This window comes from Salvelinus alpinus, chromosome 6 (assembly GCF_045679555.1).
Source record: "Salvelinus alpinus chromosome 6, SLU_Salpinus.1, whole genome shotgun sequence".
NCBI classification, from domain to species: domain Eukaryota; kingdom Metazoa; phylum Chordata; class Actinopteri; order Salmoniformes; family Salmonidae; genus Salvelinus; species Salvelinus alpinus.
Genome location: NC_092091.1, coordinates 51,122,446 through 51,146,678, shown reverse-complemented (window position 1 = coordinate 51,146,678; position 24,233 = coordinate 51,122,446). Strand labels below are relative to the sequence as shown.

Below are 24,233 nucleotides of genomic sequence, written 5' to 3'. Positions count from 1 at the left end.
AATAACTAATTCACAGTTTGTCACAGAAAAATCAAACCAGGTATGATGTATTCTATAAATGTCTAGAATACTTTGTTTTGATGAAAAATTCCAGTTTTGACTTGATAGAAATACAAAACATCTATAAAATGCCATTTAAAGATATATAAATCAATAACGTTTTCACTGATTATGACAGAATCATCAAACTAGGTATGATTTATTCTATAAATATCTAGTATACTTTTACAACCTTTGCTTTGAGTAGAAATTCCAGTTTTGATTTGAAAGAAATACATAAAATCTCAAATATTGCATTTAAAATCTAATTCAGTGATTGTCTCAGAAAAAAAGTGAAAATATGCATTTATTTGCAATAACTTTAAAGAAATGTTAATTTCAAGTGCAATTTGTTCTATATGAAGTTAGACAATGTTTACATAAAGTTGTACAATGTTTTCGATATTAAATTGTATGCCAAATCAATGTTTGCATTTTTAGTGCAACAGTTCCACATTTTAAAGTAGTTACAAGGCACAACAGTCATTTATTTATATGTTTCTAATTTAACAGCTAAGGGGCCCCTTCGAATCATTTTCTAATTTGGCTTTGTTGAAGCCCTTCTTTGTCATCCCCAGACAAGCTGAATGGTACCATCTCTGGCACACAGAGCATTCTATCTTCAGTATTAAAAACATAAAACAGGTTTATGTTTATTTACATGTAAATTACAGTTCTGGAATACCCAAATTCTGTTGCATGCTTTTGCAATTAGGAACATTTTTAAATTTAATTGGGATTGTTGTTCAATTGGTAAATTGAAGCACACATAACTGTGGTGTTAATCATGGTTGAGTATTCAGGCAATATAAATCATATTGTAATAAAGGCATACATTTGCAAAAAACGTATGCATTGATAAAAAAGGTATCACACATCAATGTTGTAATATCAAACATTACAATAATGGCAATCTTTGAAATCCAAATCAGTTTTATTGTCACTTGTGCCAGATACAACGTGTGTACCTATTACAGTGAATTGCTGTCATAGTATGTATCTAGTATCTCTCATAGTAGAATAATAAAATAGAGAAATTATTTTAGAACATTAGAGCAATAACTAGGGTTGCGAAGGGCTGGAATTATTCCTGAAATTTTCCATGGGAAGTTAAGCCCGGGAATTTGGAAAATGTTGCTTAAATTCATTAAAAAAAAGTTTGCGTATAACAGTGAACCTTTTTTTGTGGGATACACATAAGGCAATTCTAGGTCTTGGGGCATATTTTGGTTAAACTATCCCCAATTCAATGGAATTGCAATCCTCTGCATGCACAGTACATTCTTCCATCACAATTACAGCTGATTCTCAAGATCTTGCACACTAATGAGATGCTATTGAGCCCGCACTACAACACTGTTTGAGCCAAGGACTACATGCTTTCTGGTTAGTTTTGATTACAATACTGGGTGGGGTGAATATATTTTATATGACATACATTTTTTGTTAACTAGTAAATAGTAGCCTACAGCAAAGTGTGTTTAAATCATTTCTAACTAGTTAACAATTTCTGCTAGTTAGTTTTTGCTACCAATGTGGGGGTTAGCTTGCTTGAGCCTGCTAATTGAGAAGTGTTAATTCACCTGTTTCCATACATGTTTCATTTCAAAACATTTATCTTACAAAGGAGTTGTTTAATCTAACTGCTTAACTATTTATCTGTAAATGGAATTGTATTTGGTATTTTTACTCATTTTTTTCTAATCTTTACAGGAAAATGCCACTCGCACTATCTGATGTGTGGAGACATTTCACTGCAGCTATGTAGAAAGAAAAGCTGTGTACATTTGCAAATACTGTGCCAAATCATATGTGAAGAATGCAACAAAGATGCAGAATCATCTGGCCAAGTGCATAAAGTTCCCCCAGCAACCTCTGACAAAAGTCCATCTACTTCTATTCGAGGTGAAAATGATGAATCAGACACCTTATCAATAGCAACAGCTCATGGTCCTCCTGGAATCAGTTTTTCTTTACTCAACGGAGGAACGTAGTCAGAGAAATGCTGATGAATGTCTTGCTCGAACTGTGTATGCAACTAGTTCACCTCTGATGCTCACAGGCAATGTGTATTGGAAGAGATTTCTGAATGTTTTTCACCCAGCATAAACCCCTCCAACCAGACATGCTTTATCTACTCATTTTTTGGATGCAGAGTTCAACAGAGTTCAAGTGAAGGCCAAGCAGACTGTATTGCAATCATCTCTGATGGGTGGTCGAATGTTCGTGGGCAAGGAATAATTAAGTACATCATCTCCACCCCTCGACCAGTATTCTACAAGAGCACAGACATCAGGGACAGACACACCGGTCTCTACATTGCAGATGAGCTGAAGGTAGTCATCAATGACCTTGGACCATAGAAGGTATTTGCACTGGTGACAGACAATGCTGCAAACCTGAAGGCTGCTTGGTCAAAAGTGAAGGAGTCCTACCCTAAAATCACACCCATTGGCTGTGCTACTCATGCATTGAATCTGCTTCTCAAGGACATCATGACACTGAAAACAATGGAAACACTACAAGAGAGCCAAGGAAATGGTTAGGTATGTGAAGGGTCATCAAGTTATAGCAGCAATCTACCTCACCAAGCAAAGTGAGAAGAATAAGAGCACCACATTGAAGCTGCCCAGCAATGCCCATTGTGGTGGTGTTGTCATCATGTTTGACAGTCTCCTGGAGGGGAAGGAGTCTCTCCAAGAAATAGCCATATCAGTCTGCTGATATGGACTGCCCCATCAAGAGGATCCTCCTGGATAATGTATTTTAGGAGAGAGTGGTAAGCAGCCTGAAACTCCTGAAACCTATAGCAGTAGTCATTGCACAGATTGAGGGAGACAATGTCATCCTGTCTGATTTTCAGACTCTGGTTGCAGATGTAAGAGAAGAAATCTGTACTGCCCAGCCCACTTCACTGTTGCTCCAATCAGAGGAAACTGCAGATCTGAAATACATCAAAAAGCGTGAAGACTTCTGCCTGAAGCCCACACATGCCGCAGTATACATGTTGGACACCAAGTATGTTGGCAAGAGCATCCTGTCTGGTGCAGAGATCAACAAGGCCTATAGTGTTATCACTACCATGTCTCGCCACCTTGGCCTGGATGAGGGCAAGGTTCTTGGCAGTCTGGCGAAGTACACTTCCAAGCAAGGGCTTTGGGATGGAGATGCAATATGGCAGTCGTGCCAACATATCTCATCAGCCACCTGGTGGAAGGGACTTTGTGGATCTGAGGCTCTTTCCCCTGTTGGCTCCATCATCCTCCAAATCCCACCAACATCAGCCACCTCAGAGCGCAACTGGTCTTTGTTTGGGAACACACACCAAAGCATGCAACAGGCTGACCAATACAAGGGTTGAATAATTGGTGGCCATCCAGGTAAATTTGAGGCTTTTTGAGCCTGACAACAAGCCATCCTCAACAAAGTTGGAAAGTGACAGTGAAGATGAGTTCTCAGAATCGGATGCTCCAGAGGTGTACATTGAGGAGGTACAGGGAGAAGACATGGAAGCCTGAGAGGAAGACAACCAAAGCTTTAGTTTCTAGACTGTCATTTTACAGATGTATGTTGAAAACGTTTTAGGGAGATGCGATGGATCATTGGGGATCATTCAATATTCCCTTTCTTTTGTTGTTCAGTGAAATCATCCCATGTGAACAGTCAACTAATTTAATTCAAGTTCAATTCGTAACAAAAAATGTTTTTCTTTCTATTGGAAGGATTTAATAATTTGCAATTTGTCTACTTATGATAAGGTAAAAGGTTTGTGTTTCTGTCTCCATATGATATGGTAAATATATCCAATGCAAAAAAAATCTACATTTAAATGGTATTAATATTAATATTAATGTCCCCAGTCCGCCTGGCCTTGCTGCTATTCCAGTTTCAGCTGTTCTGCCTGCGGTTATGGAACCGCCACCTGTCCCAGACCTGTTGTTTTTCAACTCTTGATGATCGGCTATGAAAAGCCAACTGAAAATTATTCATGATTATTATTTGACCATGCTTGTCACTTATGAACATTTTTGAACATCTTGGCATAGTTCTGTTATAATCTCCACCCGGCACAGCCAGAAGAGGACTGGCCACCCCTCATAGCCTGGTTCCTCTCTAGGTTTCTTCCTAGGTTTTGGCCTTTCTAGGGAGTTTTTCCTAGCCACCGTGCTTCTACACCTGCATTACTAGCTGTTTGGGGTTTTAGGCTGGGTGTCTGTACAGCACTTCGAGATATTAGCTGATGTACGAAGGGCTATATAAAATAAAATTGATTGATTGATTGATTTGCATATATTTCCATTAATTCTCATATATTCCTGTTAATTCCCATATATTCCCAATAATTCCCACGGAAAGTTTCCACCTCTGAATATTCCCCAAAATGTTCAACCCTAGCAATAACACAAGGATAACCCTGATAAAAAAAAGTCAAGACAAAGTTTCATATTTCTAAATGTCTTGATTGATGAAATTACATAAGTTTTCATAGCCTACTGTTATATGACACAAAGACAAACCCAGTTGGTCAGATGATCTTCAGTTTTCTCTGGATGATGCAAAGCACACATTGGATTTTTACGAGTTATCTTTGAAAGACAGGGTCCTGAAAAAGGGACGTTTCTTTTTTTGATGAGTTTACATCAAAGTACATTAAACCTCCCAAAATGTATTTTCCAGTATCAGTATTTCCTTTTTCAGGCTTTCTTCCTGAGGTAATGGATTCAACTGTTCAACACTTACAGCCAAATGTTTATTAATACCTTGGGTATTCCCAGAACACATTCTGGAAAGTCTATAGATAGAGTGGTCACTCTATTAGGTACAACCCCCTTTGCATCTGGAGCAGCGTGAATTCAAAACAGTTGATGAAACTGGGAAAGGAGATAGACTGTTCAAATTTTTAAGTCCAGTTGGAGTTTATTACAGTCGGTACCAGCTGTGTGTTGGAATTATTAAAAAAACAGTTTTGGAACTTTTCTGAGTTACAAAAGACCATCACAGACTGTGCTGTCATTTTGCACATTCTAAAGTTCAAACAAACAGTAACAGAATACCTGAATAATTCTCTACATGCTTTAGTGTCTAGCAAGCCATGACCACTGGACTTGGTGTATGTAGGAGCAATTTATTTTCGTGAATAGGGTGGTGAACCGAATAAAGTGGCAACTGAGTGTAGATATCACAAACAACTCCTTTTGAGCAGTGTCTGTCTGTTATACGTTTGATCAATGGGTATAATGGTAAATCTGATCCCCCAAGGTCCTCATAGGCTCACTTGGATATATAGAGTTGGAGGTAAAGAAACAAATATGAAACTAGGACATTAAAACACTGGCAGAATTCTTTCATCCACATCCATTCACATAAAATATTTATTTTAAAGTATAAATACCCTTCTAAGACCACTGTCTTTCTGGACGTTTTAAAAGGTTTGCAAATTGTTCTTTCTGCAAGGAATGTGAATTGAATGGGATTTTGTAATACCTATGTAGGTGACATAGTTTCGATACTGGTATAATGGGTATAATGTGTGGTAGTTGCACACCTCTCTGCTGAATTATGTATAGCTGATTTGGGCCAGGTGATTTTTTTTTTTTCATTATCTTTTGTGAAAAAACACATTTTCACGTAGGCTTTGTGCTAGCAGTTTAAGAGAGAAAGAGAGCAAATAGCATAGGGACAGCCTGGTTGAAGTCCTAGTTTTTAATGGTTAGTGCCAGTAGATTGCAGAGGGGTTCACATACAGTTCAGAGGCAAATCATAATGTATACATTTAGCCTAAAAACCAAACATGTACCGTCTACTTCTTATATTAGTGCTTTTTTGTTATCTACCCTCTGGTATCTTTCAATACCCATGCTAATATATACAGTATATACGTACGCTATTGTTCAAAAGTTTGGTGTCACTTAGAAATGTCCTTGTTTTTGAAAGAAAAGCACATTTTTGTCAATTAAAATAACATCAAATTGATCCGAAATACAGTGTAGACATTGTTAATGTTGTAAATGACAATAGTAGCTGGACAGGGCCCTGGTGCACAACCAAGCAAGAGGACAAGTACATTAGAGTGTCTAGTTTGAGAAACAGACGCCTCACAAGTCCACAACTGGCAGCTTCATTAAATAGTACCCGCAAACACCAGTCTCAACGTCAACAGTGAAGAGACGACTCCAGGATGCTGGCCTTCTAGGCAGAGTTCCTCTGTCCAGTGTCCGTGTTGTTTGGCCCATCTTAATCTTTTCTTTTTATTGGCCAGTCTGAGATATGGCTTTTTCTTTGCAACTCTGCCTAGAAGGCCAGCATCCTGGAGTCGCCTCTTCACTGTTGACGTTGAGACTGGTGTTTTGATTTAAATGTCAATTTATAGATTTATGTATTGATTTATTTAGATCAATTTATTTATGTATTTGTATAAAATAAAACCTGGAATTTGTCCTCAAAACAAGCTTGTAAAAGTATGCTAGACATTTATAGAATAGATCATACCTAGTTTGATGTTTCTGTGACAAACGGTGAATTAGTTATTGATTTATACCGCTTTAAATGGCATTTTATTGATTGTATGTATTTCTATCAAGTCAAAACTGGAATTTATACTCAAAACAAAGGTTGTAAAAGTATGCTAGACATTTATAGAATAAATCATATCTAGTTTGATGATTCTGTGAGAAGCGGTGAATTAGTTATTGATTTTTACATTTTTAAATGGCTTTTGGCGAATGTCTGTTGAATGTCTGTTGAATGTCCGAATGTGTGAATATAAAACCAATTTACCTCGGTGGACATAAAACGGTCATACAAGTCATTACCTTCAAAAGATACCAGCAGAAGTCAGTGCCATAGTTTAATAACAAACGTTCAGTAACCATATATTTTTTTATAGTACAGTAAAGTACCCAAGCCATTATCTCCCCAGCCATAAACGGTTACAAACACTTATTTAATACTACTTGAGCCTGGGCAAGGTTGCGCAATACATCCAGATGAGTAGCCTATATCAAAGTAGACTACACATGTGGGAGGGTGACGGAAATTCCATTTGTGTTCAAACTCGGTAGTAAACTTTGTTTAATAAAACTGTGGCTCGAAAGCAAATAATTCAAACACGCTACTTAAATGTTACACTAAGGAGGAAATACAGCTAGAAAGACCATTTTGACACGGGATGTGCGTGCACATTCTGCTAAGCCAAAACCACAATTGTTTTAACAATACACAGGCTAATTGCATTGTAGGCATGTAGGCTACTACTCAATTCGAAACGCATATTTAACCTCTTTGGGCTGCAGGGGCAGTATTGAGTAGCCTGGATAAAATGTGCCCATTTCTTTTTTTTTTTTTTCTTTTTTTTTTCTTTTTTTTTTATAAATTTTATCCCCTTTTCTCCCCAATTTTTGTGGTATCCAATCGCTAGTAATTACTATCTTGTCTCATCGCTACAACTCCCGTACGGGCTCGGGAGAGACGAAGGTCGAAAGTCATGCGTCCTCCGAAGCACAACCCAACCTAGCCGCACTGCTTCTTAACACAGCGCGCCTCCAACCCGGAAGCCAGCCGCACCAATGTGTCGGAGGAAACACCGTGCACCCGCCCCCTCGGTTAGCGCGCACTGCGCCCGGCCCGCCACAGGAGTCGCTGGAGCGCGATGAGACAAGGATATCCCTACCGGCCAAACCCTCCCTAACCCGGACGACGCTAAGCCAATTGTGCGTCGCCCCACGGACCTCCCGGTCGCGGCCGGCTGCGACAGAGCCTGGGCGCGAACCCAGACTCTGGTGGCGCAGCATAGCACTGCGATGCAGTGCTCTAGACCACTGCGCCACCCGGGAGGCAAATGTGCCCATTTCAAACGGCCTCGTACTCAATTCTTGCTCGTACAATATGCATATTATTATTACTATTGGATAGAAAACACTCTCTAGTTTCTAAAACCGTTTGAATTTTGTCTGTGAGTAAAAGAGAACTCATTTGGCAGCACACTTTCTGACCAGGAAGGGGAAAGTCTGAAATTGATGCTGTGTTCAAGGGCCTGCCTATAAATGGGCATGATACGTATTAATATACTTGCACGTCATACACCTTCCCCTAGATGTCAAGAGGAAGTGAGAGGAGAAATGAGTTGATTATCTTGGTCTGAGATATAATGCATCCTCTTGGAATGACGTGTCCCCATTTTAGGTTTTCTGGAAGGCGCGTGGAGGGACCTGTAATTGCCTTCTGAAAAGCTGTCGTTAAAGGCGAATACTATCTCCGGCTTTGATTTTATTTGATACATGTCACAATATCATCGTAAAGTATGTTTTTTCAATATAGTTTTATTAGATTATTGACATTTTTTCGGGACGTTAGGCGTGTTGCTTTGTCTGCATATGTTCAGGAAGGATAGCTTCGCGCCACTTGGCCAGTGTGCTTGCTAATTCAAGAGGGAAAAACGACGTTCTGATACCAAACAAAGATGGTTCTGGACAAAGGACCCCTTGTACAACATTCTGATGGAAGATCACCAAAGGTAGGACCCATTTTGTGATGCTATTTCATATATCTGTCGAACTGTGTACTAGTAGTTTTGCGCACAGAATTTGGCCACTCTCTCGCTAATACATAAGCCTTATGTCGTAATGAAGATATTTTTTGAATTCTAACACTGCGATTGCATTAAGAACTAGTGTATCTATCATTTCCTATACAACATGTATTTTTTTGTAATGTTTATGAATAGCTATTTGGTCAGAATAGGTGAGAGTCTAATAGAAATATCCGCACATTCTGGGAAAAAGATGCTACGTTAGCATAATGGATAACCACTGATTTCAGCTCTAAATATGCACATTTTCGAACAAAACATAAGTGTATGTATAACCTGATGTTATAGGACTGTCATCTGAGGAAGGTTTATGAAGGTTAGTGAAAATTAATATATTTTGCTGGTTTATTCGCTAACGCTAACGTGCCTATTGCTATCGCTAACGTGCCTTGATGAATGAATGCGGTTGTGTGGTAGGCTAATGTAGTAAGCTAATATAATGCTATATTGTGTTTTCGCTGTAAAACACTTAAAAAAATCGGAAATATTGGCTGGATTCACAAGATGTTTGTCTTTAATTTGCTGTACACCATCGATTTTTCAGAAATGTTTTATGATGAGTATTTAGGTATTTCACGTTGGTCTCTATAATTACTCTGGCTGCTTCGGTGCTATATCTGACGGTGCGATGGTAGCCGCAATGTAAAACTGATTTATACCTCAAATATGCAAATTTTTCGAACAAAACATAGATTTATTGTGTAACATGTTATAGGACTGTCATCTGATGAAGTTGTTTCTTGGTTAGTTTGGTTGGTTCTTGGTTAGTTTGGTTGGTTTCGTGCATGCTACCTGTGCTGTGAAAAATGTCTGTCCTTTTTTGTATTTGGTGGTGAGCTAACATAAATATATGTGGTGTTTTCGCTGTAAAACATTTTAAAGATCGGACATGTTGACTGGATTCACAAGATGTGTATCTTTCATTTGCTGTATTGGACTTGTTAATGTGTGAAAGTTAAATATTTATAAAAAAAAAAAATGAATTTTCGCGCTCTGCCTTTTCAGTGGAATGTGGGAGGAGTTCCGCTAGCGGAACGCCGGGCCTGTTAATACATTCACTGTCATGCATTGGCATTTTTCCAGCTGTCATTGCGACTGGTGACATCAAACAAAAGACTAATCACAGGAATGTGGCATATGGATAAATGAATAGGCCCACGTGCAGCACAGGTAACTTTTTTGCAACAGTCCATTTAAGAGCATTTTTTAAACCGAATATAGTCAGAAATGCAAAACATTCGCGACTCAAAAAAGAGGAATGCCGAATAAATCTTTAGGGCCTACTTGTGCATATTTCAGTAAAGCAGCTCAAAACCCAAACATTTCCCAACCGTATTACAAGGGGTCTATGACTCTAGTCTGGTAAACGTAGTCTTTTGGACATGGCCTACAGCCATAGGCCTACAACTATACCATGTTTTGTACTTTTTAAGAAAGCATGGACATTTAAGTCCAAACTCCCAATAAGTGATGTTGCACACATGTAAAAAAGTGGGATACTGAAGAGAAAACCTAACAACCTTTGTGAGATAGCCCACCGGTGTTCTTATACCATCTTTGCCATTGCCTCCTTCAACCAACCCCCTTCCCTCTGTCTCGCCTAGAGAAGCATCAGATGTCCATTAATAGCTCCTATAGATTCACATTCATGAGAAAACACCACGAGAGGCTTAACTCTAGTTCTAATTAAATTACCATTAAATGCCACCCAATTACGTTGTCCTGCAGTGGGACTGGATTTCACCGGAATGAACTGGGACTTCAGTTCGATGCATAACTGGAACACAAATGTACAAAAAGCATTAGGCTTACACTATACATAGCAGCAGTATATTTGCCAGACCCTCTTGACATGAGCGTTACATGTACATAGCTTGTGTTTGAATCAATATACAAAAACTTGGTAGAGTTAGCACATGGCTGTTAAAGTGTATGCCCAGGGCATATTTTCTTTTGCATCAGGATATAGCTATTCTATCTCATGTTTCCCTATAATGAACTTCATCTGTACATCAAAAGCCTTCTGCATGCCACAATGAGCAACATAGCAAGAGCATGATATAGGCCAGAGACAAAGAGATCATTGTGGCACACAATAAAATTAGCCATTGTGAATGTGATGGACAGGGGGGGTGTGTTGCGTTTGAGTCTCTCTGTGTGTGTGTGTGTGTGTGTGTGTGTGTGTGTGTGTGTGTGTGTGTGTGTGTGTGTGTGTGTGTGTGTGTGTGTGTGTGTGTGTGTGTGTGTGTGTGTGTGTGTGTGTGTGTGTGTGCGTGCGTGTGCACGCGCACTACAGTACGTATAGAGGCCCTGGGGGAGGTAGTGGAATTTCCTTTACACAAACTTAGCAGAGCCAACCCCTTTCACTGGAGAGAGAGGTTACACCAACCCCTTTTATATGTTACCCTTGCCAATAAAGCACATAAATTGAAATTGAATTGATAGAGGCTCTGCCAACCATTTTAGGTAAGAGAGAGTTGGGGGAAATTAGTGAATAGCAAGGGAGAAGAAAACAAGCATACTAAAGCCAACTCTTTGAGAAAGAAAAGGAGGGAGAGAGAATCTGTGCAGAGGATCTAGGTGTTGCTGTAGGCCCTCCTTGGTTGGGGACAGAAGCACCAGATCATCAGCAAACAGTAGACATTTGACTTCAGATTCTAGTAGGGTGAGGCTGGGTGCTGTTCTAGTGCCCTCGCCAATTTGTTGATATATATGTTGAAGAAGGTGGGGCTTAAGCTGTATCCATGTCTTACCCAATGGCCCAGTGGAAATAAATGTGTTTTTTGCCAATTTTAACCACACACTTGTTGTTTGCCATCAATTTGTATAGCAGACCCTAATGCCAAATTGAGTCAAAAGCTTTTTCGAAATCAACAAAGTATGAGAAGACTTTGCCTTTGTTTTGGTCTGTTTTTTTGTCAATTAGGTTGTGCAGGATGAATACGTGGTCTGTTGTACGGTATTTTTGTAAAAAGCCAATTTGACATTTGCTCAGTACATTTTTTCGCTGAAAACCTAAATAGGGAAATGTACATGTCTGCTGTTAATGATAATGCAGAGGATTTTCCCAAGGTTGCTGTTGACACATATCCCATGGTAGTTATTGGGGTCAAATTTGTCTCCACTTTGTGGATTGGGTTGATCAGTCCTTGGTTCCAAATATTGGGAAAGATGCCAGAGCTAAGGATGATGTTAAAGAGTTTAAGTATAGCCTATTGGAATTTTTGGTCTGTATAATTGTATCATTTCATTTCGGATACCATCAACACCACAGGACTTTTTGGGTTGGAGGGTTTTTATTTTGTCCTGTAGTTCATTCAATGTACTTGGAGAATCCAGTGGCTTCTGGTAGTCTTTAATAGTTGATTCTAAGATTTGTATTTTATCATGTATAGGTTTTTGCTGTCTGTTCTTTGTTATAGGGCCAAAAAGATTGGAGAAGTGGTTTATCCATACATCTCCATTTTGGAAAGATAACTCTTCGTGTTGTTGTTTGTTTAGTGTTTTCCAATTTTCCCAGAAGTGGTTAGAGTCTATGGATTCTTTAATTACATTGAGTTGATTTCTGACTTCCTGTTCCTTCTTTGTCCGTAGTGTATTTCTGTATTGTTTTAGTGATTCACCATAGTGAAGGTGTAGGCTCAGGTTTTCTGGGTCTCTATGTCTTTGGTTGTATAGGTTTCTGAATTTCTTTCTTAGGTTTTTACATTCTTCATCAAACCCTTTGTCATTTTTGTTACATTTCTTAGGTTTTCTGCTTGAATTTTTTTGATTTGATAGGGAAGCTGAGAGGTCAAATATACTATTTTGGTTTTCTACTGCCAAGTTATTACAGTGAAACATTTTGTCCAGGAAGTTGTCTAAAAGGGACGGAATTTTTTGTTGCCTCATTGTTCTTTCTCTCTCTACCCCCCACTCTTTATCTTTGTTGTCTCTTCACTCTCTCTCTCCCTCCCTCTTCTCCTTTTGTTTTTGTCATATTTGTGGTTTCATCACTGGTTTGCAAAAGATCAGGCAGGCCAACTATTCCTCAGGCTCCTACAGAGATTACATCTACTGTACCTGAGTCTATCATCCATAGCCACACGCCTGGCCAGAACCCACATCCCAATTCCTCTACTGCAAATCACATCAAGCCAGCACAGCACAAATACAGCCACTACAATTCTTGTTTTAGTAACAGTAAGCAGTGGAACATTTGGAGAGAAAAAGACAAGAGAGATAGAAAGAGAGAGAGAGAGAGATTTGGAGGTTTTGTATTTTGTGTTACAGCAGTTGGTAAGGAAAGGTTTGTTAAGAGTGATAGAAAGAGAAAGACAGAGAGATAAACATTTGGGAGTAGTTCTGTGTTCAAGTAGGGGTTGGTAAAGAAAGGGTTGGTAAGGAAAGAGAGCCAGTGGGAGTTGCTAGACTCCAGTCTAAGGGAAATAACTTACATTTAAAGTCAGATGTATAGGTAATACGAGGGGGAGAGGAGGAGTGTTTCATGTGTGTGTGTGTTTCATGTGTGTGTGTGTGTGTTTTATGTGTGTGTGTGTGTGTTTTATGTGTGTGTGTGTGTGTGTGTGTGTGTGTGTGTGTGTGTGTGTGTGTGTGTGTGTGTGTGTGTGTGTGTGTGACCAACATGTAAATAATACACTGAATAGTCTACACTCCACGCACACACCATATAGACACCTGCGCACACACACACACACACACACACACACACACACACACACACACACACACACACACACACACACACACACACACACACACACACACACACACACACACACACACACACACACACACACACACACACACACACACACACACACACACATGAAACACTCATTCAAACACACATGCACGCATGTACACACACTGCTACAGATTCATAAGGAGCAACACTCTGGCTTCCCGGCTTTCTAGGAGTTCTCATATATTCTCGGGAAATATATTTTTATAGGAGTTCTCATATATTCTCATATATACTCGGGAAACCCATTGAAAGTGGATTAAGTGAGAGAGAATGGTACAGTGTAATAATGGTATGATGAGAAAGATGGTCATTTAGCAAATGCTGTGAACATTGGTCACAGTGGACAAACTAAAGGGAACAACACTATCAAATAAACATCTAACAACAGGAAAAAGACAAGACATGGTGTCCGCTCAAATCTGGGAATAACACGACAGTTAAAGAGGCTGTACAGTATTTTTGACAGGAACGATTAGTAACTAAATTTCCATAGTGTACTGTAGATCCCACCTTGTAGGACGAATAAATGATTTCATTCAAAAATCATATTAATGGAATCTAATTGCCCTTCAACCACCCCCCAGCCCCCCTCTCTTTTTTTCCGACAGCTTTTGTCCACCTCACTATCTCACCTTAAAAAATACCATGGGTATTGATGAGTACATACCTAAGGGACAGACACCCCGAATGTTTCTCATTAGTGATCAGGAGAAAACTAGTTCTGAACAATACGCACAGTCACCAGACTTATGCATTCACAAATGAAAAAGACAATGGCACTATATAAGGGGGACGAGAAGGAACGACAGCCAAAAAGCAGGAGAGGAAGGACAAGAAGATAAGGAGAGAAGAGAAAGAAAGAAAGATGGCTCGCCGATCCCAGGGTACCAAACTCCACTTAGCAGGTGAGATGAAACGTGTGTGTTTAGTCCGTGTGTGAGAGTTTCTGATGGAGGCAAGTTGACTAAAGCCAAACCTCTCTCTCTCTCACCTCTAGTTCTGTGTCTAGTTGTGTCCTGTCATGCCATTGGCCTTAGTGACCTAATGGAGAGAGCTTCCCAGCGATCAGACAAGCTTCACTCTCTCAGCACTTCCCTCAACAAGGACCTGGTCAGTAACAACCATCCCAGCTAGCACATTTGGTTGCTTGGAAGTTGTGGGAACGTATGTTTTTGGTTTCACATTGGTTTAGGGAACGAAGCCATGCGTTTCCTGACTGGTAAAACTGAGCGTTTTTTAAACGTTCTGAGAACAGAAGTGAAAATGTTGCCTGTTCTGGGAATGTTTATCTTTAGTTTGCAGGGAGGTTCTGAGAATATTTAACTCTGGTTCATTAAAAGTTTTCCTGGGAGGTTTTATTAAAGCTCTAAGAACGGAAATTATATGTTATTTGGAGGTTTTTGAATAACTTCCTTAACTTTCATTGAATATTTCAATAACACTTTCAGATTATTTTGGGTAAACTTATTTGAACTCTAAGCACAGATGGGACACATGGAAATGCATTTCCTTTGGCATTCATCATGCAACATTTTGTATTTATTTATTTGACACGGCATCAGTGCGGTTCAAATCTATAATCTTCCATCCTCTATCCATGGAATTAGTCCACTGCGCCACCAGGATGGAGCTAATATGCCATGTTTTTTTTTTTACACATACAAAATTCAAACAGAATCCATTTCTAAAGGAAACAAGCACTCATTAAGATCAGGTGTGGCCAATTAGTCCAACCCACCTGAACATGATTTTAAATAGAACCATGAGGAAACCTGTAGGACACATTATGCTGAAGAACTGAAATTAACATTCTCTGAACTATTTGAGAATATTCTCAATGCCAAACCAGTTGAAGAATGATAGAACATTACAAAAAGTTTTATTAAATGTAACCATGTTGGAACTTTTAGGAAACGTTCTATAAATGTGCTGAGAATGTTCCAAAGCCAAACAACTATCCTGCACCATTCCCAGAAAGTTGTAGGAAGGTTAATAACCATAGGACAACCATGCACGTGTGCGTATGTGTATCTGTGTGTATACCTGGTCTGTTTGTGTTCAATATGTATGTATTGTTCGTTAAATGAATATGTTCAGAGTATTATGTGTCAGAGTATGTTCAACTTGAGTTAACCTTATTTTAACCACTTTTGTGCCGTTCCACCTCTCTCTCTCAGGACTCTCACTTCCCACCAATGGGACGAGTGATGATGCCACGTCCGTCTATGTGTCACACCTCCTCACTCCAGACACCCAAGGACAAGGAGCAAGCACTCAGAGTATCGGTCAGTAAAGCTCTGTGCTCTCCTCACTCATCTCTTTCATCTCTCTATTAGTTATAATCTCTCCCCCTTCTCTCTTTTTCCAGTCTACCTGCGTGAGCACTTCATTGATCAAATCTACAGCCCTGTCCTGCAACAACCTCTAGCCCTTAGGCACAGATCTGAGAGGATTGGAGAGCTGTGAGCAATATGCATCCAGCAGTCTTAGATTAGTGGAGTCTTGGAGATGAAGGAAAGAAGACAAGGAGAGGAAGCCCCCTAACTCAGATGTACCCTTCCTCTCCTCTCTCTCTGGGTTTGTCTCCTCCCTGTGGTATATATACGTTAGTATTTACCCCGTTCTAAAAAAGCAGTGCATTTAACAACCTGCACAAGGCCTTCCTTGACTAAACCCCCAATCCCTACTCCTACTCCCCTTTTGTCAAGCCTGATTAAGACCTTTGGGTTGGAGCGTTGCACTCAGTAAAACTGCAGGAGCATTCTACAGTGTGCAGGATCAATCGACCTTTCCTTCATGACTTTACCCATTGTGTTCCTCAGGAGAATGAGCTGATCTCCCTGGCTCGCTCCCTCCTTCTGGCCTGGAATGATCCCCTGCTGCTGCTCTCCTCTGAGGCGCCCACTCTGCCACACCCCTCCAATGGTGACATCAGCAGTAAGATCAGGGAACTGCAGGACTACTCCAAGAGCCTGGGAGACGGACTGGACATACTGGTCAACAAGGTGGGTGACTGACAATGTTTATCTGTGTGTGTGTGTTTTCATGTGAAGCATTCCAAACTGTACATGTACTAGTGGTTTTATTTCAACAATTGAACACTGTGTGCAAGGTGACAACCTTTTTGCACTATCTTCTGCTTTGTAAAAAATGTCTCCCTTTCTCTCTCTCTATATAGATGGGCCCCTCCTCCCAGTACATTTCTTCAATGCCCTTCAAGGGTGGAGACCTCGGCAATGACAAGACCTCCCGCCTCATCAACTTCCACTTCCTTATGTCCTGCTTCCGCAGGGACTCCCACAAAATCGACAGTTTCCTCAAGGTCCTTCGATGCCGGGCTACCAAAATGCGACCAGAAACATGTTAGGAGAAAATGTCAGCCATTTTGGTTCGGGATTGTTCTATTTTCAAACTGATACAGACAGAGCCAAAATGGGTTAGCCGTTTGAAGGAGAACTCAGGGGATTGGTTTGTTAAGTTTGATTTTGTGACATCATGACTAATGCTCTCTGTCATCTACATTACCTTTAGACTATTCATAGACTATACATTATATTCAACACCTGTCATCTGAACCACATTTTACCAGTGTAATATACAACTCAAGAGGTTTATGTTTATGTTCTGTAATGTATTTCATCAACAATATTCAACCTAATATTGGCACTTATAATCATGATCTTCAATGATTTATATACAGTAGATAACACAAAGCATCCCTCCAAGTCATTCTTACTAGATACAGAGGGCTAAGTTGATTGTTGACCAATGACCATCATGATAACATTTGCACATTAGAATACAATTTCTCAAGTCACTTATAGAACTTCCCTTATACTATACACAATGTACTGTTTCACTAAATACCAAATAAAATCTTTATTGCATTATAAAACATGAGTACTTGCAGTCCAACCAGAACTGTAGATCACTTTAAAATGTGAAACCGGGTTCAAACTTTCTGCAGGCACTGTGTGTGTACTCAATTACATTGTTATTACTGTACGGTAACATACTGTAGGTACTGTATATGTGTATGTATATGTGTATATATATATATATATATATATATATATATATATATATACATATGAGAGAGGGCCGTGCGCAAGCAGGCTTTCAAAACACACAGACCCTCAGAGGCTCTCTCTGTGAGAGAGCAATGCAACAGCGGGGTAAACCTGACTCCCCTCCTGGTCGATCTGTAAACCGACACCAGCTAGACATATTTAACAGCTCTGCTCTAGTCAAGCAGGCATGAAGCAAAATCAGAGCGCAACCAAGCAGCATACCGTGTCAGCGCGAGTTGACATGTCAGACTATGAAGTGTCAGTGCAGCAGCTCAATGATCTGTGTGCCAACGGTGACGGTTACTACAGCATGCCAACACACCATGTCGACGAGGTGTTCCCCAGGATATATGTTGGAAATGCGTGAGTTTCATTTGCTTGAGTTAATGTGTATAAGGTTATTCGATCAACTTTGGTCTTGGCAACACTTATCTGAAGTTAAATATGAGGTATTAGTATTATGATATTAACATGGAGTATAGCCTAAGTGCATCCACTGGCCTCAGTCATATACACTGATTGTACAAAACATTAGGAACACCTGCTCTTTCCATGACATAGACTGACCAGGTTAATCCAGATGAAGGCTATGATCCCTTATTGATGTCACTTGTTAAATCAAAAAATTATGATTTTTAAGCCTGGAGACAATTGAGACATTGATTGTGTATATGTGCCATTCAGAGGGTGAATGTGCAAGACAAAAGATTGAGTTACCTTTGAACGGGTTATGGTAGTAGGTGCCAGGCGCACCGGTTTGTGTGTCAAGAACTGCAACGCTGCTGGGTTCTTCACGCTTGACAGATTCCCGTGTGTATCAAGAATGGTCCACCACCCAAATGACACACCCGAATGACATACTGTATAGCCAACTTGACACCACAGTGGGAAGCATTGGAGTAAACATGGGTCAGCATCCCTGTGGAACACTTTTGACACCTTGCCCCAACGAATTGAGGCTGTTATGAGGGCAAAAGGTGGAGCAACTCAATATTAGAAAGGTGTTCCTAATGTTTTGTACGCTCAGTGTAGTTACATCTGATAGCCAATAGGACTACAGCAGCCTATGTTGTGAAAATAATTTGTTTTCATTTTATTTGTTTATTTTATCATCCTGATTTTTAAATTAAACATTTATTGACAAAAGCCATACTGAAACAAAACTGATTATGTAACAGTATAGCTTCCGTCCCTCTCCTCGCCCCTACCTGGGCTCGAACCAGGGACCCTCTGCACACATCGACAACAACCACCCTCGAAGCATCGATACCCCTCTGCAAGGGGAACAACTACTTCAAGGTCTCAAAGCGAGTGATGTCCCCGATTGAAACGTTATTAGCGTTATCACCGGCAACAAAGTCGCCTATGGGCACAAACCCACCGTCGCTGGACCAGACAGGACTTGAAAAAAGTGCTCTTCACTGACGAGTCGCGGTTTTGTCTCACCAGTGGTGATGGTCGGATTCGCGTTTATTGTTGAAGGAATGAGCGTTACACCGAGGCCTGTACTCTGGAGCAGGATCGATTTGGAGGTGGAGGGACCGTCGTCATGGTCTGGGGCGGAGTGTCACAGCATCATCGGACTGAGCTTGTTGTCATTGCAGGCAATCTCAACGCTGTGCGTTACAGGGAAGACATCCTCCTCCCTCATGTGGTACCCTTCCTGCAGGCTCACCCTGACATGACCCTCCAGCATGACAATGCCACCAGCCATACGACTCGTTCTGTGCGTGATTTCAGGAATGTCAGTGTTTGCCAGTGTTTGCCATGGCCAGCGAAGAGCCCGGATCTCAATTCTATTGAGCACCTCTTGGACCTGTTGGATGGAAGGGTGAGGGCTAGGGCCATGCCCCCCAGAAATGTCCAGGAACTCGCAGGTGCCTTGGTGGAAGAGTGGGTAACATCTCACAGCAAGAACTGGCAAATCTGGTGCAGTCCATGATGAGGATGCACTGCAGTACTTAATGCAGCTGGTGGCCACACTAGTACTGACTGTTACTTCTGTTAGTCACATGTCTGTAGAACTTGTTCAGTTTATGTCTCAGTTGTTGAATCTTATGTTCATACAAATATTTAACCATGTTAAGTTTGCTGAAAATAAATGCAGTTGACAGTGAGAGGATGTTTCTTTTTTTGCTGAGTTTAGAGATTGCAAATTCAACAATGAGTGGTTTGGAAGGAATCAGTGGCTAACTGCAAACTTGCCTGCTGAGCAATCACTCGCCTGCTATTCAGTGGATTGGGTGTGTGGTCCAAGTCTGGGTTTAAGGGTCTCTTTTCCAAGCGTATAAGGATAAACATTCAACATTGGCCATGCTGTCAATCCAGCACGACTTCTGCCGCGTTCAAAACAACTGGAAACTCGGAACTTGGGAATCTCAGACTTCAGTGAGTTCAAGACAACTGGGAACTCTGAAAAAAAAAGAAGAAAACTCAGACTGGGAAAATACGTTTTGAACAGTCATCCAACTCGGAATTCCATGTCGGGAACTCTGGCCTCATTTTAGAGCTCTGACCTGAAGATCAATGACATCATGATCTGACCTTGTTTTTTTCCACCAGAGTTCCCAGTTGTCTTGAAAGCACCATAAATCCAGAGAACGCCAGATTTTTGATAACAACGTTTGATGACAAAATGTTCCCACGAAAGACCGTTGCGTCACCTTCCTGTTCAAGTGAGCCCAGCACAACAACGTGATCCAAAATGGTCTTCTATGCTGCTGCATAAATTATGTAATATGCCAGGGAGATATGTATAATGTAGCTAAGAAAGTAATACTAAGTGTATGTTGTGTAGTAAGCTGTTAGCTGTTGGTGCACATGAAGCCTATAGCCTGTTCTAGAGAAATGTAATCATCAAATATTGTAAGAGCTTTCATTGTCTGCTTATATGCCCCCTTTATTTGTCCTACAGTTCTGACTTGGTGTACAGGAAGAATACTGTAAGAACGTCCCATGTTCTGAATTCTGTCTCTGTACATTTCAAAAGTGCTGAACAAATAGTTATTGACAACATCCGTCCTAGCTCGCTCATTAACGTCTTAATCGAAATTACGGACTGCCTCTTATCTGCTCGCTGTCCCCTTATGCCATAGTTTGTACATCTCCATTGTCAGTAGACACCATATTTGTCTAAGCAAGTTAGCCATATCAGCTATGTTTTTTTAAAGGCAGTAAATGAGGCTGGATTAACTGTTTCGCTGCCAGACAATGCTCTGCTGATAGCCAGGTGTAACGGGTGGTAAGGATTCACTCCATGTTGCTGAAAATAAAATTGTTCTCTTGGGTCAGTTTTATGTAGGCCTTTGAGGGTTTGAAGGTACCGTTTGTCACCGTTACAGTGCAATTAATGTATTGTTTAGTGTTGTGTTGTGTATTGGCTTTGCTGGCATGCACCAAAATTCTTATTTTTTAAAGTTTTGCCCCACCAAGATTTACATGCTAAAATGGACACTGGTAATGGCACAGCTAATTACACACCCCTGTACAACTTTATACCACTTAAGAAAGTGTTCACACCCTTGACATTTCCATATTTTGTGTTACAGCCTGATTTTTTTAAATAGATTCACTTTAGATTTTTGGTCACTATCATTCAAACAATAACCCATAATATCAAAGAGTAATTATGTTTTTTTTAAGTATACAATTTAATATAAATGAAAAGCTGAAATAAGTAATAACATAAGTTGTATAGACTCACTCTATGTGCAATAATATTGTGTTTAGCATGATTTTTGAAGGAGTACTTCATCTCTGTAACCCACACACAATTATGTGTAATGTTTCTCAGTCGGGGCAGTGAATTTCAAACACAGATTCAACCAAAAAGACCAGGGAGATTTTCCAATGCCTTGCAAAGAAGGTTGATGGTAGATGGGTTAAAAAAAATTATTAAACATTGAATAATATCCCCTTGAGCATGGTGAAGTTATTAATTACACTTTGGATGGTGTATTAATACACCCAGTCACTGGAAAAATACAGGCGTCCTTCCTAACTCAGTTGCCGGGGAGGAAGGAAACTGCTCAGGGATTTCACCATGAGGCCAATGATAAAACAGTTACAGAGTTCAAAGTCTGTGATAGGAGAAAACTGAAGATGCATCAACAACATTTTAGTCAGTCCACAATACCAACCTAATTGACAGAGTGAACATAAGGAAGCCTGTACAGAATAAAAATATTCTAAAACATGCATCCTGTTTGCAACAAGGCACTAAAGTAATACTGCAAAAAATGTGACAAAGCAATTAACTTGAATACAAAGTGTTATGTTTGGGGCAAATCTAATACAACACATTACTGAGTACCACTCTCCATATTTTGAAGCATAGTGGTGGCTGCATCATGTTATGGGTATGCTTGTAATCATTAAGGAGTTTTTCAGGATAACAAGAAACGGAATGGAGCTAAGTACAGGCAAAATCCTAGAGGAAAAGCTGGTTCAATCTGCTTTCCACCAGACACTGGGAGATTAATTCACCTTTCAGCAGGACAATAACATAAAACACAAGGCCAAATCTTCACTGGACTTGCATACCAAGAAGACAGTGGATGTTCCTGAGTGGGCAAGTTGAGTTTTGACTTAAATCTACTTGAAAATCTATGGTAAGACCTGAAAATTGTTGTTTAGCAATGATCAACAACCAATTTGACAGAGCTTGAAGAATAAAAATAAATAAATTGGCAAATGTTGCACAATCCAGGTGTGGAAAGTTCTTAGAGACTTATCCAGAAAGACTCACAGCTGTAATGGTTGCCAAGGGTGATCTACAAAGTGTTGACTCAGGGGAGTGCATACTTATGTAAATGAGATATTTCTGTATTTCATTTCAAATAAATTAGCAAACATTTAGAAACATGTTTTCACTTTGTCATTATGGGGTATTCTGTGTAGATGGGTGAAAAAATGTATTTAAGCCATTTTGAATTCAGGATGTAACAACAAAATGTGAAATAAGTCAAGGGGTATGAATACCTTCTGAAGGCATTGTATATGCCTGTATATAGTACCACTCTAGGTTTGTAATGGTTATGACACCTACAGCACTTTGTTTTTTAGTATTGTGGCCATGAACACGATGCGTCTGAAGAAGCTAGGCATCACCCACATTCTGAATGCAGCAGAAGGCAACTCTTTCATGCACGTCAACACCAACGCGGAGTTCTACACTGGCACAGGCATCACATACCACGGCATGGGCGCCAGTGATACAGACCACTTTGACCTCAGCATCTACTTCGAGGAGGGGGCGAACTTCATCGAGAAGGCCTTGGCACACAAAGATGGGAAGGGTAAGATAAAACCTTTCTGAGACAAGTGAAAATGCACACCTGAGTTAGAGAGGTGCAGGCCGACGGAGCAAAACACTTAGAGCGATAGTTAGCCACCTCTTGTTCTTTTAAGGTAAAACAAAGATGGGAAGAGTAAGGTAACAGTTAATTGTTTTGGTGTGAGCCTCTGCATGAGATCAGTGGAACATAATACATTACAGTACATGACCTCATCACACTAAGATTATGAAAATGGGCTTTTGTGGTCTAATGGGATGACTCAGTTTCAACACAGTCACACCAGGGATGGATGCAGAGTCGACTTCAGAAGAATCAATTATATTTTAATAGATTTTTGGCATCGTGCATGTAGAAACTGGAAATTGAGTTGAATTCAAATGCAGAATTGTCTCAATTTAGAAATATTAAATGAAATACATTTTGACGCAACATTTTATTCCAGTATTTTATCCTTATTTGTTGCAATATTGTGTCCCGTTCTCTCTGACCTAAAACCCTTCTCCATGTCCCTCAGGTAAAGTGTACGTTCACTGCAGAGAGGGCTACAGCCGCTCCCCAACACTGGTCATCGCCTACCTGATGCTGCGCCACAGGATGGACATTTGGTCCGCCCTGTCCATGGTACGACAGAAGAGAGAGATCGGCCCTAACGACGGCTTCCTGCGCCAGCTGTGTCACCTCAACGAAATGCTGGCTGCCGAAGGAAAGTTCTGGAACCAATGACGGTTTTCTTTCCCCTGTACTCGTACCCTATAAGTATGTACAGATAAACAGACATGTGAAAGTGTGTAGGTATTTAGTACACCTGGAAAGTATGTACCTGTAAATGTACACAGATACACACATTCACTGACTGCCATCCTTGTATTGTAGGCTGGCTCAAGCATGGCTTGTCCTTTGATTTATATTCAGAAAGGCACTGTATACAAGTGCATTTAACCCAACCCCTCTGAATCAGGGAGGAACCCTCACACTCAGGAACAATGTTGCTACCATCCCTACAACTCCCCCTCCGTCTCGCCATCCAATTCCTTCCTTCCTTCACACTGCCAGTCTTTTCTAGCCTCTGTGCTGTGGAGCTTGCATCTACTTGTCAAGGTGATTTCTAGAGAACCATTGAATGGTTATGTTGTCAAGTTTACTTTTCCTCCTGTTCCATTTGAGTGTCTAAAAAAGAAATAGTTCTCATTTTGCTGTAGCATGTTTTTTTTCTTCTTCACATTTATGAGAAACTGTCATGGTTTACATATGGCCTACAGTCTTACTGAGATCATGCTATATTCTTACACACACACACACACACACACACACACACACACACACACACACACACACACACACACACACACACACACACACACACACACACAGCATGAGGACTAAACTAAGGCCCCTGACCAATCGTTTGTATGACATGCAGTCCTCCCAATCCCATCTGTTCCATAATATTATTTCACATCTTCCGACTGCTGGTAACACAGATCATGTGACAC

General features: G+C 40.3%; 2 protein-coding genes across 3 annotated transcripts; both read left to right on the top strand.

The window, feature by feature from the left end:
• Positions 1 to 13,957: 13,957 nt before the first annotated feature.
• Positions 13,958 to 17,268, top strand: LOC139578860 (prolactin-2). The gene is made up of 5 exons (XM_071406966.1): positions 13,958 to 14,278; positions 14,371 to 14,483; positions 15,551 to 15,658; positions 16,196 to 16,378; positions 16,552 to 17,268. The coding sequence occupies exons 1-5, from the start codon at positions 14,239 to 14,241 to the stop codon at positions 16,738 to 16,740; spliced, it is 633 nt and encodes a 210-aa protein (XP_071263067.1). The 5' UTR covers positions 13,958 to 14,238; the 3' UTR covers positions 16,741 to 17,268.
• A 362-nt stretch (positions 17,269 to 17,630) lies between these two features.
• Positions 17,631 to 23,932, top strand: LOC139578825 (dual specificity protein phosphatase 3-like). Of its 2 annotated transcripts, none has more exons than XM_071406882.1 (3): positions 17,631 to 17,806; positions 22,508 to 22,740; positions 23,255 to 23,932. In XM_071406882.1, exons 1-3 carry the CDS (start codon positions 17,631 to 17,633, stop codon positions 23,461 to 23,463), a joined length of 618 nt encoding a protein of 205 aa, XP_071262983.1. In that variant the 3' UTR covers positions 23,464 to 23,932. The 2 variants fall into 2 exon arrangements, with proteins under 2 accessions (XP_071262983.1, XP_071262984.1); XM_071406883.1 differs by having other exon boundaries at positions 17,656 to 17,806; positions 23,261 to 23,932.
• Positions 23,933 to 24,233: the final 301 nt, after the last annotated feature.

Coding starts and splice junctions, on each gene's coding strand:
- LOC139578860 (XM_071406966.1), top strand. CDS start 14,239: ATGGCTCGCCGATCCCAGGGTACCAAACTCCACTTAGCAG. Junction 14,279..14,370: donor TACCAAACTCCACTTAGCAG/GTGAGATGAAAC, acceptor TCTCACCTCTAG/TTCTGTGTCTAGTTGTGTCC. Junction 16,379..16,551: donor TGGACATACTGGTCAACAAG/GTGGGTGACTGA, acceptor CTCTCTATATAG/ATGGGCCCCTCCTCCCAGTA.
- LOC139578825 (XM_071406882.1), top strand. CDS start 17,631: ATGAAGCAAAATCAGAGCGCAACCAAGCAGCATACCGTGTCAGCGCGA. Junction 17,807..22,507: donor AGGATATATGTTGGAAATGC/GTGAGTTTCATT, acceptor TTTGTTTTTTAG/TATTGTGGCCATGAACACGA. Junction 22,741..23,254: donor GGCACACAAAGATGGGAAGG/GTAAGATAAAAC, acceptor CATGTCCCTCAG/GTAAAGTGTACGTTCACTGC.